Here is a 17084-nt window from a genome sequence, read left to right as displayed (position 1 = left end):
TGATTTATTATAGTAATAGGATATATATTGGGTTAAAAAGAAAAGAGCACTTTGATCTCCATTTGGTTTTAGAGTCTTTATTTTTTTTCTATTTGAACCTGATATAAATTTATCTGAAATTGTTTTCGATTTTGAATTGAGAACACAAAGACTTCTATAATAATAGTTGGGGGTGGACAGATTAGGCGACATGTTCAGGGATCTAGACGGTAATGTAGGTGATGGTTATGTAGGTAAACCCATTGTGGTATATGTACATGCTTAAAGAAAAAAAATTCTTTCAAAAAACTCTCAATTAGAAAGTAGAAACAAAAATGAAGCGTTTGATTTTTTTTTTTTCCAATGATAGAAAAAAATTATTTGTTTATCTTTAAAAGAAAATGAAGAAAAAAATGCTCATATATATACACAACATGAAAATGTTCATATAGTCAAAGACTTAACTATTGAATTGTACGAAACTAATTTGATATAATATTTATGCAGTATAATTTTATATTATTTAAATTTCTGTTTCATAGCTTTATTATTAATTAATACGACACGCGTGCAAAGTACGTACATTTGACTAGTATTATTAAAATACACCAACAGATACAAATGTTTCAATTCTTCTTCCTTATTCAATTTCCTCCCTGTTGAATTTTTTGTTAGATGTCCCTTTCGAAAAAAGGTGAATGCTATTCACAGACGATCACTTAACTTTCACAGTAATTATTTTACTATGTGATTATTATCTTAATAATACACCAAATTCATTAGGAAATGACTTTTCAAACAGACTCTAACGACAAAAGAGAGCTTAAAATGTATTAAAATTGCGCAATGTTAATCTGGGCAAGAACATTGACTTATGTAATAAATATCTATTATATAAAGTTTTTTCATGACCAAAAGGGGAATAGGGTCTAACAAGTGGTTTGATAAGCATAATTAATCCAACCCAAATAAGAACACTGGAATATCGATCCATTTCAATCATCAACTACTCAGGTCATATCATTCTCAAAGATCCAATGGCAAACCTCAATCTTCCCGGGTCCCGACCCGAGTGCGATAAAAGCTCCATGATTGGCTCCCCATGCCGATGCATCCACATGACAAATGGGAACACCATGATTAATCTTAGCCTTGGAATTGGGATCCAATATCTCCGCTTCGTAGACTCGAACCTTTGGGACCGAATGGCAGTAATAGAGTAAGTAGGGGAACAAACTCTGATGACAAGATACTGATTTAGTTACTTTCCCACCATTGATTCCTTTGACTGATCCGATCATGATATCCCCCTTTGACCCCTTTGTGTTCTCAGTTGTACGAACGACAACGTTTTGACCTAGCACAGAGGTGAAAAAGTCGATCGCATCCTCAATTGAGCTAACACACCTCTTCGTCTCGCCAGCACTCGGTGATCTTTCACACTCAGCCAATGCATCGCCTATCATTTTCCCCATCTGAGAATCATCTCTGGCATGGAAAATTTTCTTTAGCTCATCGATTTTCGAAGTAGAAAATCGCAATTTTGAAGCTATCACTCTAGGCAAAAACGATCTTTTTGGCATTTTATCTTGAATATCAGGCATTGGCATTATAGTTCCCCTTTTCAACATTTTTTCTCTGAAGAATTTCCCTGGCTTAACCACCCATTTGTTATTCACATTTTTGCCCATCAAGGAAGATATTGAAAGCTGATGAATAGTCTTGTTTTTAGAATCAGCAAATGTAGGAATTGATTTTCCATACTCTTTAAAACTTGTGTTCACACCGTAAGTCTTGAATCCAATAATTTGTTCATCAGTGATTTTAGATCCATATTTACTAAATCCATCAGACCCCTCACCAAATGACTGACCATAATTCTCAAAATTTGCTCTACCACTATTTGGATCATCCACATATGAAACAAAAGTATCATCACCTACATTAGACTTGTCTCTATAATTTATAAAAGTCTCAAAAGGTGCATTACCTACCTAATAAACCATAACCCTTGAAAGTATTTTTCGAAACATTTGCATTAGAACCATAGGACTTGAACGTATTGCCCCCACCATTTTGCGACTCACCATACGTGGTAAACGTTGTGCCAATGACGTTGGAATTGTTGGCGTAGCTGGTAAAATCGTTGATTCTGCCGTTACTATTTCTTGCATAACTTGTGAAAGATTGGATATCAGAATTCGTATCTTTTGTATAGCTTGTAAAAGATTGTTTTCTACCTACTGCCTCTGTTGAGTAGGTAGTGAAACGTAGATTAGGTACGTTGACATTGGGCCCGTAGATCTTGAATTGGCCAACGCCAAAAGCAGCAAGGCCTGTCAAGGTGGATACAATGCTTAGTCAATGAGTTTGTCCATACCAGTACTTTTCACATGGAGAGTAGTATATTAAGAGGAGACAAAACGAAAAATTTTACTACGAGTGAGATACACATATTACATGGAAGACACAAGTTGTATAATATTCCACTACTTTTTTGACATGTGGATTATGAACCTATTTTCTCAATTGAAAACTATGAAGAAGAGAGAGAATCTTTAACTTTGCGCAAGAAATTGAAAGTAAATTGTGGGCTCCATACAAAATAGAATTAAATGTGAGAAATTATTTAATTAATATTATTATGTGAGACCACTGCATAATCTCAATTCTCCAGCCACTTCTCTTCTTAATAAACCCTTAGGGATCGTTTGGTGCGAGGTACTAGAATAATTAATTTCGAAATAAATAATAGTCTCAGAATAAAAATTTTAATATATCGTTTGATTGTTAATATACGAGATAACTTATTTCGAGATTAATAAATAGTACCGGGATAAGTTATCTCCATATTTGGTGGGATAACAATCTCATCATTATTTATATTTGGGATAAAACTATAAAATGACAAGATTACCTTCAAATCCATTGCAAACATATATTTCTAATCTTCTTCATCTCCTCTTAGTTCTTCAATCTCTAATTATTTCTTTTGAAATTGAAAAAATATTATTGATATTTACTTGATTATCTAAAATGTGTTATTTATGACAAATTAAAAAGATTAAAATATCTTATTTTGGAACGACAGAAATATATGACTAAGAAAAACTAACCTCTTATTAATTAAACTTTGCATTTTTTTTTCATCCCATTGCTTGTGAATTTTATAAACTTATACGCTATTTTCTTATATAAAGGATCAAAATGCACATTTAACAAATTAAAAATCAAAATATGTTAGATTCATACATAATAAGAATCAAAACTAGGTACTATAATTTTTTATATATCCGACAAAATGTAGGTACTATAATGTTTTAAGCAGAGAAAAACGGAATTCAACATCAACTTTTTCCTTTCAAGTGTTATTTTTGTGAATTGATAACACAAAAAGTTCTTACTACACAATGAAAAGATTAATTAAAGTAAGTAGATTTTATAATAATAATAATTACTATTCACTGGTAATCTGTAAAATATTTTAGCAACTAAAGAGGCGTTGCCTAGTTTTAATACATATTATCGTTTCACAATCGACTTCATTGTTCAATTACATATTTTTAATTAAATAGTTTTTTAATCACTTGAAAATTGATATTGTATATATCAATTAAAACGAATTTTAATATCCTATATTATATGAGTGATATGTGTTTAAATGAAGTGACATAAACAACAAATCTTCTTTCACTTTAACAAACTTAAGTTGGAAGTTTTTATTTCAAACTAAATAAGATTTAGTAAGATTTTTTTTTTAAACACAAACGGGATAATCATGGGAAGGCACATGCAAAAAACTTAAAGCTAAATAAGATGAAAGTTTAATTTTTAAAATACACACAATGTAATCATGAAAATGCACGCACACAAAAAAAAAAGTTAAATAAGATAAAAGTTTTATTTTTAAGAATAAATATTTAAAGCTTGAAAAGAAATATATATAAAAAAAAAAAGAAGTTAAATAAGATGGAGGAAATTTCGGTAATCAATTAATTAATTTTTAGAAATTATACCTGTCACACCCCTATTTTTTACCGCCCCTAATCCAATTAGGGAGTTGGTTTTAGAGAAAATGGGTTTTTCAATTAAAGTGACATTTTGAATGGGGATTATTTTATTTACAGAGTCGCCACTTAGAATTGTGTTTGGGTGTTTCAAGTTACCTTATTGAATCCCCATTCAAAAGGAAATTACTCTTTATTATTGGTCTGCAAACTAGAAATTCAGATAAGGAATTCTATTGGCTGAGGGAAAGGTGTGAGGCACCCCTCGAGTCCCGTGGTTCTAGCACGGTCACTTTAATGACTCGTGTCTGGCTTAAAATTAATCTTTTGGATATAGAGGATTTGTTAGCCTAAAAGTAACTTACATCCTGCTTTTATTTATTTTTGAATATATTTAAACTATATTGATGCGTGGCTTACCAATAGTAGTACTTTTCGGCCTTACCACGAGTTTTAATATATCTCTCATACCTTTGAGACATTTATGAATCGACCCCATTTTTTCTAGTCTAAATAAGCACCTAATAGGTTTAGAATCTACATAACCCGATTCAATCGGTTTCAAATGGTATGTTAGATTTTATTATAACGAATAGTTGGTAGCAGGGCTTTCCAACTTCATCGTTAAATTTCTCTTATATGTTAAGCTTTAATTTTCTAAGGATTAAGAACCTAAGTCATTCTTTTTCGAGTTCGCTCCCTTACAAATGGGTTTTCCTCTCTTTTCTTTTATTGATGACAACGAATCTTGAATAAAACCTCAACCCATGTCATTCAAACTCATACTAAATTAATGAAAAGGTCTTAAACAATGTTTGAGGAACAGAAATATTTCTACTGAGAGCTTATAAAATAAATATGAGATTCACTCTTTGACACCTTTATATCCAATAGGAATTTATACAAGACAAAAATGAGATAAAATAGCAACCATTTTGATATATACAGCGCATCTTAAATGTCCAAATCATGAAAAGGGGAAGAGTTAATTTGTAAGAATAATGTTAAGAAAAACATGCATATGCCATGGCAAAAAAAAACTACACGTTATTATCACCTATATACACAATTTCATCACCTCACGCACACTTTCATAATATGCATATCACATTTCTATAACAACACAGATACTACGCCTTTTACATTGCAAAATTTCACCAACACCATTAAATGATAAGAAATATATTTAAAGACAAGAAAGTCACGAATTTCTTTCTAATTCAACTTTTGCTTCATTTTTCTTTGAATAAACCTCCAAATAATTTTTTTTATTTAACTAACCTTTACTGGAATCAAATTATTATGGTGAAACCATCTTCTATGCTTATCTATTCTAAAAATAAGATAACTTCAACTCAGCCTGAATTGGATTTTACAAGATGCATGGTTACATAAAAAATTGATCCGACCTCTATATTAATTAATAAAAACCAAAACACATATCTGGACACTCAACACTCGTGAATATTAAGACTTAAACAAGAAACAAACAATCCTATACATTAATTACACTTACATTCTTACACCCATATTCTGATATATTGATAACAATCAGAGAAGTGAGTTCACTCAAAGAGAAATATGACGTTTTCATTGGTTGGAATAAGCTTGGTCATGTTTTCACATAATCGCCAAATTAAATTTTACAAAGAAAAAAAATTGAGGTACCTCTCACGAAAACAAATTTCTAGCGAAATCTTCTACAATCTTGTAATTTGCATAGTTAATACTAGCTAACTTTTGGAGGCACGAACTCAAACCGAAAACTCGAAATGGAGACTCAACCCTAAACTCTAACTCTTTTTTCTTTCCTATTTTTCCCTCAACTTTTGCTTTCTTTCTATGCAGCTTTTTTCGTGCTTCTCTTCTAAGTGTCGTTTTTTCTTGCTTTTCAATTGTTGTTTCTCCAGTGTTGTTGTATGTTCTCTCCTCTTCATCTCCTCTCTCTCCCTTTGTGCAGATGTGCGTGTGTGTTTTTATGTTATATAAGGAGTATTATTGTGTGCATGTGTGTGGACGTGAGAAGTTGAGGGAATAATGGGGTGAGAATGTGAAGTGAGGGAGTAATTTAGGGTTTCTTTTCTTTTTCTTTTTTTTTTCAAATTAATATTTTAAATAAATAATAAAAAGAAGATAAAATTTATTTAAAACTAATAAAATACAAATAAGTTAAATAATTAGTCTTAGAACATGATTACGAAATATTAATATCACTAGATTATTTATTAAAAGTTAAAAGAAGAAGACAAATATAATTTAATTTTTTTCTCTTTTTTTTTTAAATAAATAAATAAATAATAATGAAAATAAAAACTTATTTAAAATGTGATTCTATTTTTGTATTTTTCAAAACTATTAAACCAAACCTTGTAAAATAGGATGAAATCGAAATATCTAATTTAGACCTAAAAATAAAATATGTGTATTAAACATTAAAAATGGCGTAAAATATTTGGTTTTGGTCAAAAATTAGGTGTTTATAATACCATGCATATTAGTTTGAATACAACAAATCAAACACTAAATAAAAAATAATCCCAGCATAACTAATCCCATTATAATTACATTACCAACCAAAGAACCCCTTAGTTTTCCCGGGCAGTCATCTTCCACTTTTTTTTCTCATTTCTTTTCATCAACTTTAGATCAATTCTATGCAGAAAAGAATTTTTTAATTTATTTTACAATTTTACTATTCAATTTTTTAATCCTTCGTGATTTGAGTAAAAATTTAATTAATTAATATATTGATACATTTTTCAGTTTCATGTGATTGCATTAATTTTTTAAAAATAATAATAAGTGAATTGACTGATTTTATAATTATTTGAATGAAATAGAAATGTATCAATTTTTATAAATAATTTAAAATATTTTATATAATTGTCATCAAAATTTTATTACATTTAATTTTTATTCTAACAAACTAAAAGGTTTAGGCTAAAACACATTTTTTAAAAATAAATTATATAAATCAAAGTCAATTTATGTAAAAAAAAAAATATATGAGATTTTTATCAAGATATTTTTATATTTTTTATAAACTATATTCACCTAATTAAATAATATATTCCAAGACATTATTCATAATTAAAAGAAAATTATATTAATCTTCATGATTACAAGTTAGCAAAGCAACTAATGAAATTTCTTTCTAATGGTAGGGGAAAAATATATAAATACCATTACTAAGGCTTTCTTTAAAAAAAAAAAAACAATCAAATTGACAAATGTGTACTATATTTATTTTTATTTTATTTGAATAATTAAAATTTAATTTAGTTTTAATTTACATCAAAAAAAAATTCAAACCAAAGTATGAATAATTCTACTTAAAACTCATATATCGATCATAAAAATGTTGATCAAAATTCACTAGATGAAAAAAAAAAAAAAGGTCAAAGGCATCGATAGACACTCAAACTTGTTGCCAAAATTCACCTAGACACCTAAACTAAGGCCTGTTACTATCAAGCCCCTAAACCCCCCACATTTTGTTCCAATTGGGCTTTTTTTGCCTATGTGGCACTGCCTATTTCTTTTTTATAATTAGGCTTTTATTTTTATTTTTTAAATAATTTTATAATTATTTTTTAATAATTTGGATCCTCAATGCCATTTTTTATTTTCATTTTTTAAAAAGTTTCATAATTTTTTAATAATTATTTTTTTATTTTTTAAATAGTTTTTAATAATTTATTTCATTTTTAAAAAAAAAATTAAATAATCAGTTTTTTATTTTTGTTTTTCAAATAATTTTACAATATTTTTTCATAATTTATATCCTCAATTCAATTTTTTAATTTCATTTTTTAAAAAGTTTTATAATTTTTTTCAATAATTAATTTTTAATTTTTTAAATAATTTATTTCATTTTTTAAAAAATTTTATAATTTTTTTTAAATAATCAGTTTTTTATTTTTATTTTTCAAATAATTTTATAATTATTTTTTATAATTTATATCCTCATCATTTTTTATTTTCATTTTTTAAAAACTTTTATAATTTTTCTTAATAATTAATTTTTTTTAAAAAAATAATTTTCTAATAATTTATTTAATTTTAAAAAAAATTATATTTTTTTAAATAATCAGTTTTTTTTATTTTTTAAATAATTTTAGAATTATTTTTTAATAATTTCCTCAATGCCATTTGTATGTACTTTTTTTAAAAAAATTATAATTAATTTTTAATAATTATTGGACCCACAATGCCACGTGTCAGCTTCCAATTAGCTTATTTTGCCACGACACACACTTTGAGCTTTTTGCTAATAGGGCAAAAAAGGTCCAATTGAAACAAAATGTGGGGGGCTTAGGGGTCTGATAGGAACAGACCTTAGTTTAGGTGTCTAAGTGAATTTTGGCAACAGCCTATCGATGACTTTGGCCAAAAACAAATAACCTCCAATTAATCAGATCAGCTAACCAAAATTTTCAAATATTATTTTTTAAAATTAAAATTTTGAATTCAAAAAATATTTTAAACTATGCCACAGATATAATACACGAACACTTTTTATAAAACCTCTTTAAAACGCATAAACTAAACAAAATATTTGGAAGAGGATTGGAAAAAAAGAAGAAGAGGAAGGAATTACAAAAAAACGGATAAAGGTAAATGAAAAAAAATGGGAGGAGTCCCTTGTGGACTGTAGTGCTTGTGAGTGGGACCACTAGCGTCCATTTGTCAATAAGTTAATGCCTCATACAAGTATTAGTTGGTGACATGTTCAGGGATCTAGAGAGTAATGTAGGTGATGGTTATGTAGGTGATGGTTATGTAGTTAAACCCATTGTGCATGCTTAAAGCGAAAAAATTCATTCGAAAAACTTACAATTAGAAGGTAGATACAAAAATGAAGCGTTTGAATTTTTTTTTTCCAATGATAAAAAAAAATTATTTGTTTACCTCTAAAAGAAAATGAAGAAAAAAATGCTCATATATATACACAGCATGAAAATGTTCATATAGTCAAAGACTTAACTATTGAATTATATGAAAGTAATTTGATATAATATTTATGCAGTATAATTTTATACTCCCTCCATTTATAAAAGAATGACCTATTTTGACTTGACACAAAGTTTAAAAAAAATAAAGAAGATTTTTGAATCTTATGGCCTTAAATTAAAGTTGTGTTAAATGTACCAAAATGCTCTTTAATCTTGTGGTCCTAAACTTGTCATGTGGAAAGTTGAAATTAAAGTAATGTCAAAAAAGGAAAGAAGTCATTCTTTTTTAAACGGACTAAAAAGGAAAGTAGGTTATTCTTTTTCAAACAAAGGGAGTATTATTTAAATTTCTATTTCATAGCTTTATTATTAATTAATACGACACATGTGCAAAGTACATACACTTTACTAATATTATTAAAATACACCAACTGATACAAATGTTTCAATTCTTCTTCCTCATTCAATTTCCTCCCTGTTGAATTTTTTGTTAGATGTTCCTTTCTAAAATAAAGGTGAATGCTATTCACAGACGATCACTTAACTTTCACGGTAATTATTTTACTATGTGATTATTATCTTAATAATACACCAAATTCATTAGGAAATGACTTTTCAAACAGACTCTAACGACAAAAGAGAGTTTAAAATGTATTAAAATTGCGCAATGTTAACCTGAGCAAGAACATGACTTATGTAATAAATATCTATTATATAAAGTTTTTTCATTGATAAGCATAATTAATCCGTCCTAAATAAAAACACTGAAAAATCGATCCATTTCAATCAGCAACTGTCCAGGTCATATCATTCTCAAAGATCCAATGGCAAACCTCAATCTTCCCGGGTCCCGACCCGAGTGCGATAAAAGCTCCATGATTGGCTCCCCATGCTGATGTGTCCACATGACAAATGGCAACACCATGATTAATCTTAGCCTTGGAATTGGGATCAAATATATCCGCTTCGTAGACTCGAACCTTTGGAACCGAATGGCAATAATAGAGTAAGTAGGGGAACAAACTCTGATGACAAGATACTGATTTAGTTACTTTCCCACCATTGATTCCTTTGACTGATCCTATCATGATATCCCTCTTTGACCCCTTTATGTTCTCAGTTGTACGAACGACAACGTTTTGACCTAGCACAGAGGTGGAAAAGTCAATCATATCCTCAATTGAGCTAACACACCTCTTCGTCTCGCCAACACTCGGTGATCTTTCACACTCAGCCAATGCATCGCCTATCATTTTCCCCATCTGAGAATCATCTCCGGCATGGAAAATTTTCTTTAGCTCATCGATTTTCGAAGTAGAAAATGGTAATTTTGAAGCTATCACTTTAGGCAAAAACGATCTTTTTGGCATTTTATCTTGAATATCAGGCATTGGCATTATAGTTCCCCTTTTCAACATTTTTTCTCTGAAGAATTTCCCTGGCTCAACCACCCATTTGTTATTCACATTTTTGCCCATCGAGGAAGATATTGAAAGCTGATTAATAGTCTTGTTTTTATAATCAGCAAATGTAGGAATTGATTTTCCATACTCTTTAAAACTTGTGTTCACACCGTAAGTCTTGAATCCAATAATTTGTTCATTAGTGATTTTAGATCCATATTTACTAAATCGGTCAGACCCTTCACCAAATAACTGACCATAATTCTCAAAATTTGCTCTACCACTATTTGGATCATCCACATATGACACAAAAGTATCATCACCAACATTAGACTTGTCTCTATAATTTATAAAAGTCTCAAAAGGTGCATTACCTAATAAACCATAACCCTTGAAAGTATTTTTCGGAACATTTGCATTAGAACCATAGGACTTGAACGTATTGCCCCCGCCATTTTGCGACTCACCATACGTGGTAAACGTTGTGCCAATGACGTTGGAATTGTTAGCGTAGCTGGTAAAATCGTTGATTCCGCCGTTACTATTTCTTGCATAACTTGTGAAAGATTGGGTACCAGAATTTGTATCTTTTGTATAGCTTGTAAAAGATTGTTTTCTGCCTACTGCCTCAGTTGAGTAGGTAGTGAAACGTAGATTAGGTACGTTGACATTGGGCCCGTAGATCTTGAATTGGCCAACGCCAAAAGCAGCAAGGCCTGTCAAGGTGGATGCAATGCTTGGTCAATGAGTTTGTCCAAACCAGTACTTTTCACATGGAGAGTATATTAAGAGGAGACAAAGAAGGAAGGGGATCCAACATTTATTTTATACATAAAATATAATTTTATTCATGTATAAACAATAATAATTTTCAATTAAAGGGACTCCTTGACTCTACTTGGCTCCACTTCTACCCAATCATTGATCTGCCCATTTATTAGTCCAATTCATCTCAATCCATTAATAATTGAGTCGATATGTAGCTCAATTGAACCATGAAAATTTATCAAAAGATTTTTTTTTAATTTAATATGTTATATACAATTATAATACTAATAAAAATAAAAAGGGAATAATTTCGTGATAAAAAATTTCAACCCAACAAACTTTTGCATCGGTCAACAATCTGGGCGGAGCTAGCATACAATGAGGATTCATCTTAATTTTCTTTGACAGAAAATTATACTATACTTATATATGGTTAAAATGATTTTATATATATATATATATATATATAGTAAATGTTAACCCTCTTGACTATCTTGTGTGTGCACTTTTAAACTCTTCAATAAAACAACCACTCATTTATTAACTTATTTTAAACTCTTCAATAAAACAACCACTCATTTATTAACTTAATTCATTTTAATCCATTCAAATTCAATCCGACCCGAAAACCCAAGTATAATCACTCAAACTGCAATAACTATTAACTTCCAAGCATATATTTTCAAACGTATAATATATTCATTAACAAGAAAATAAAGATTAAATTCATTGAATTTAAAGTTCTCTCTGACTAACCTGTGCCATAAGTGTTGAAGCTTTGATCAATAACATTGCCGTTTGGCGCGTAAGTAGAAAATATGTCATCATGGCCAGCACCACCACGGCTATATTGACGAAAAGAATTCGTAGGAAGATTATCATTCTCAGCATATTTCTTGAAACTATCAAAGCCACCAGGCAATTTGTTGCCATAGTTGGTAAAATTCTTGCTCATGTAAGAAGAAAATTGAACATCTTGGCCATGTTTCTCTAGACTTGATGAAATATCAGGGAAACAAAGAAGATTTGCTAAGATACAAAATGATTGAATTTGTTTTGACAGTGATTCTTGATCCCCTGCTAGCTTTGAGTATTTTGCAAATTGTGCAGCATTTAGTGGTGATGCTTTGTTTAAGAGAAACCATGGTTTGGGTAATTGGTTTGAAATTTGTTTGTTCCAGTAACGAATTGAATATGCTTTTGGTGTAAAAGGGTTTACAGAATTTTCTCGCTTTCCGGCAACAATCACCTAAATGACATGAGTCACATGGCATAAAACACATATATTAGCAAAGTGTTCAGATTATACTAATTTATAAGGGTTGATTTCGAGGATCATCAGTCACCCTTCTTTGTTTTTAATTTTTTTCGACTAAGAAGGTAGCTTTTTGAAATAATTAACTACTACTATTACTTTATTCGTGTGTTTTTATTTATTTAGTATTGATTCGACGCATCCTTAAAGAGTAATAAGCAGAATAATAATTTTACTATCATATGAATATGAAAAATTTAATAATTTAAAAAATGAATGTAATTGATAACACGAGTAAATTACAAACTAAATGATAAATTATTTTTTAATTTTCTAACTCGACAACTAAAAGTGAGGATGTATTTCTAATATGATGGATAAGTAAATGGACGGAGATACTCCCTCCATTTCACATTAGTTGATTCTTATAAATTTAGCACACGCCCATTAAAAAATATTAATTAAGAGATTTATTTTATTAAATTAGTCTTATTAATTATACTTTAAAAATATAAATTTGATTAAATATACTTTGTTTAGTTATTTAATATTAAGGATAGTATTGGAAGAATATGATGAAATTCTTTTGATTTTATGAAAGGAACAACAAAATTGAAATAAATATTTTTAAAAAAAGGTTAACAAAAACAAAACAAGGAAATAGTAATTAAGTGAGTATTTGAGAGATCAACTCTAATTTATAAAGAAATGAATCTAATTTTGGTAAGTGACAAGACAAAAGTTTGAATTAATTAAATGGTAACTTACCCTGAAAAGGAGGAAAAAGCATAGAAGCAGAGTGTTTGTATGCATTTCTTCATGAAAGCCTTTTTGTTTTTTATATAAAGAAATGTCGGGTTTGTGGGATTTTGATTTCTCGGTGGAAGTATATAGTAGATATGTAGTGCTGGCAGATAGTAGTAGTCTAGTAGATGTGATAATAATGATGACGATAAATGATAATGGAGGTACCGATGGAAATTGACAATGTCTGCGATACAGCTAATACAATGCTCTACTTAGAAGTCCACAATCAAAATATGTCGTGAAACTAAAAAAAAATATCAAAATATATCATGTATCTAAAATATTATCATAATATGCTAATTCTTTTTCTAAGAGGGTTATATATATTATTTTTAAAGAAAATTTATAAACATAGTTAAAATTTTAGAAAAGTACATAACTCTCTTTTTAAGGGAGTTATGCATTTTTTTTTACATAACTCACTTAAAAAGAGAACAAAACGCATAGCAAAGGCCTTATAAAATAGAACTATCGTCGTCTAATTTTTTTTTATGTGTTGTAAACTTATAAAAGTAAGTTGGTCTTTGCTTATAGTGAAAATAATATGTAACTCAGTACATAATTTAATAAAAGTAAAATTCTGAAATAATCAGAAATTTCAAATTATTTCAGAATTTTGACTTCAATTTTGGTCATTTATAAATTTATTAATGCAAATCACATTTAAATAAAATGTCACATATACAGTAGTATATAAAAAAATAGAAACTTGTATATCATAAAATAGTGTTATTTGGATGGAAGTATTAACTTGAACTTATAACTTTTTTACTGTAAAATTCAGTAGTCTTTTCTCCATGGGTGACGATAAAAAGTTATAACTTCAACTAGGTATATACAAACTAAATACACGACAGAATATGATACGTGATTAATCAAATGACTCTATGAATTTGTATCGATACTTTCATATTTCTATCTCCCTTCCCCCACCCCCGAGAATCTTTAGAATTTTCAATGCTTAACTTTAAATTCGTCTCTAACTATCAAATGAAATGTGAATAACACGTCTTCCTCATGATTTGTTGAGTTTCAGCTCTATATTATTCCGATTCATTTCTAGAAAAAAAAAAAGGAAAGAAACGGACCATAATGAAAAAGAAGGGCAGATTATTATATGTGGGATCAGTAATGTGCTTATATTAATTATGAGAAATAATTGAACTATCGTCGTCTAGTTTTTTTCATCTGTCGTCTAGTTTTTTTCATGTGTTGTAAACTTATAAAAGAGAGCTATGCATTTTTTTCTCTTTTTAAGTGAGTTATGTAAAAAAAAATTCATAACTCACTTAAAAAGAGAGTTATGTAACTTCTATTACATAACTCTCTTAAAAAGAGAGTTATGTAAAAAAAATATGCATAACTCACTTAAAAAGAGAGTTCTGTATTTTTCTAAAATTTTAACTCCGTTTCTGAACTTTCGTTAAAAATAATACATATAACTAAGCAGATTATGGTAACATTTAAGTACATGACATATTTTGGTTCCGCACTCACTTATTAGGGAATAATTGGCAAAGAAGGCACCTTCCAAAATTAATTTGTCAAATACCCACTTAATTTTTATTTTTTTTAAAAAGGCTCAAAAATATTCCTGAACTATCTGAAATAGCTCAAAAATACTCCTCGTTAGATTTTTGGCTCAAAAATACCCCTCCGTTAAATATTTGGCTAAAAAATACCCCTCCCTCTAACAAAATTTGAAAAAGGATCAAAAATACTCCTAAACTATTTGAAATAGATCAAAAATGTTCCTCGTTAGTTTTTTGGCTCAAAAATACCCCTCTGTTAAATATTTGGCTAAAAAATACCCCTCCCCTTAATGAAATTTCACCAAGCATGCCACCTAGATAAAAAAAAGGAGAATACTCACAAAATACCTGATGTTTGATCAAATTTTAGTTGAGCATACTGAACTTTGTGGGGGTCCTATTACCCCCTAGACTTTTTTTTGTATTTTAATGGCATATATCAACCCATTTTGACAAGGGCGTGTAATCACGCCTCTTGAGCGCGTGAGAGTGATTAAAAATATTAAAAACTTTTTTTTTGTCAAATAACCCCTCAATTTGCTGACTTTTAAATATTTTATATTTTTTATTTATTTTTCATTCTTTCTCTTCTCTTTCTTTCTTCTTTCTTTCTTCTCTTCAATGGAGTTAAATTGGTGCTCCATTGTTGAATTAAAAATAATTTCATCACACATACGCACACACCAAATAAGTTATCTTCAATACCATCAATTCAATTGCATCAGTTTTACCCAATTTCAACAAACACACCAAATGGGTATTCTCCAATTCCATCAAATTGGATTGGTTGTTAATATTGACGAGGCACTTCAGGTTTACCACGAGATACATTATCAAGCAGCGCCGAACATCATCAATATTTTCCTTTGGACACTCTATCATTGTCTTTACATTAAAGTTTGTTGTTATCTGTACAATAATGTTTTACACATGCATACTGATTAGCCAAAAGCATCTTTGTTATTCCTGTTTTTATCAAGAATACACCCTTATGTATCTTTCGATTTTGTTCTTGTTGTCCATTCTCATCTCAATATAATCTAATGTAGTATCATCAGGTCATTTGGTGTGTGTGGTGAAATTGGGTTCCTCTGTTTGCTATTTGAATAAAATTATTGAAGAGAATTTTCGATTTGAATTTCAAATTTGGAAAAAGATTTTCTTAATGAACTAAATAAAAGTAAAATTTCAAGAATGAAGAATTAAGAATTTGGTGAAAAAATGATGAAAATTTGTATTGTAGTATTACTAATGTTGTTTGTAGGTGTAATATGGTTGTAATGGTGAAAATAATGAAAATGGAGAAGAAGGGGGCGCGTGTGTCACACCTCCGACAATCAAATCTGGGTATAGAGTTTCGGGGGGGGGGGGGGGGGGGGTAATAATTCCGTTTTAAAAAAGTCTAGGGGGTAATAGGACCCCCGCAAAGGTCAATATGCTTCACTAAAAATTTGGTTAAAGTTCAGCTATTTTCATGGGTATTATCCCAAAAAAAAATCACGTAGTTGCGCCACATTACCATTCACATGTAAAATGTTATATTTTTTAATTATATGACATTCCTTTCTTCTTTATTTTTATTTTTATTTTTTTGCAAAGCAGTTTTATTGATTTGAAAAAAAAATATGATCAGTAAAATTAAAAATTTTAAAAAATATTTAAATAAAATAAATCAGTATTTTTACTGGATTTAGTTTAATGTTTTTGAAATTTCTCGACATTGGAAATGTACTAAATAAATTTTGTTAAAGGAGTACAAATTATTCAATTTTTTCATTATATGATAAACTTTTCACTTAGATTATTAAAGAAAATTATATCCATGCTTTTCCAATCATTAAAATATATTAAATGTCATTTACTTTTCTGAAAGTGGAATTTTCAAAAATTCTAAGAATACTTGATGATTAAACATAAAATTAGAAAAGCTATCAACATTCATTGAGTTCAGAAAAATAAATCAACATCACTGAATATAATCTTTTTATTTAACTCTATCATCAAGAAGAAAAGAATGTCATATAATTAAAAAATATAAACATTTTAAATATGGATGGTAATGTAGCATAGTAACGTGGTTTTTTTTTTACGAAAAAGGCTCAAAAATACCTTGATGTATTATTCATTGTAGTACTTCCTAACCAAATTCAAAATCTAATCATACGTACGGAATGAATAATAGTAGAAAGAAATTGTTTCACTTCACCAGAAAAAGTTAGCCAACTTATTATATCGACCTCTAAAATTTCTTGAACATTAAAATTTAACACTTGAAGCAGCAGCACAATAGCATAGTGAGTAAATTATAACTACATTGTAGATTGTAACTATAGTTTTAATATTACTACTGAAGTAGTTATAACAAAACATAGAACAAA

General features: G+C 28.9%; 2 protein-coding genes across 2 annotated transcripts; both read right to left on the bottom strand.

The window, feature by feature from the left end:
• Positions 1-716: 716 nt before the first annotated feature.
• LOC107846506 (polygalacturonase-1 non-catalytic subunit beta-like) lies at positions 717-5516 on the bottom strand. Its single transcript, XM_047400135.1, is given in 3 exon segments — positions 717-1979; positions 1981-2335; positions 5503-5516. Coding segments are annotated over 3 exon segments (1359 nt in total). The 3' UTR covers positions 717-989.
• Positions 5517-9636: 4120 nt separating this feature from the next.
• LOC107848218 (polygalacturonase-1 non-catalytic subunit beta) lies at positions 9637-13291 on the bottom strand. Its single transcript, XM_016692925.2, has 3 exons — positions 13136-13291; positions 11869-12361; positions 9637-11060 (listed from the first exon to the last, which is right to left on the bottom strand). Exons 1-3 carry the CDS (start codon positions 13178-13180, stop codon positions 9724-9726), a joined length of 1875 nt encoding a protein of 624 aa, XP_016548411.1. The 5' UTR covers positions 13181-13291; the 3' UTR covers positions 9637-9723.
• Between the last annotated feature and the right edge of the window lie 3793 nt (positions 13292-17084).

This window comes from Capsicum annuum, chromosome 11, assembly GCF_002878395.1.
Source record: "Capsicum annuum cultivar UCD-10X-F1 chromosome 11, UCD10Xv1.1, whole genome shotgun sequence".
Lineage (NCBI taxonomy): Eukaryota > Viridiplantae > Streptophyta > Magnoliopsida > Solanales > Solanaceae > Capsicum > Capsicum annuum.
The sequence above is the reverse complement of the archived record's forward strand: the minus strand, read 5'-3'. Positions and strand labels throughout refer to the sequence as shown.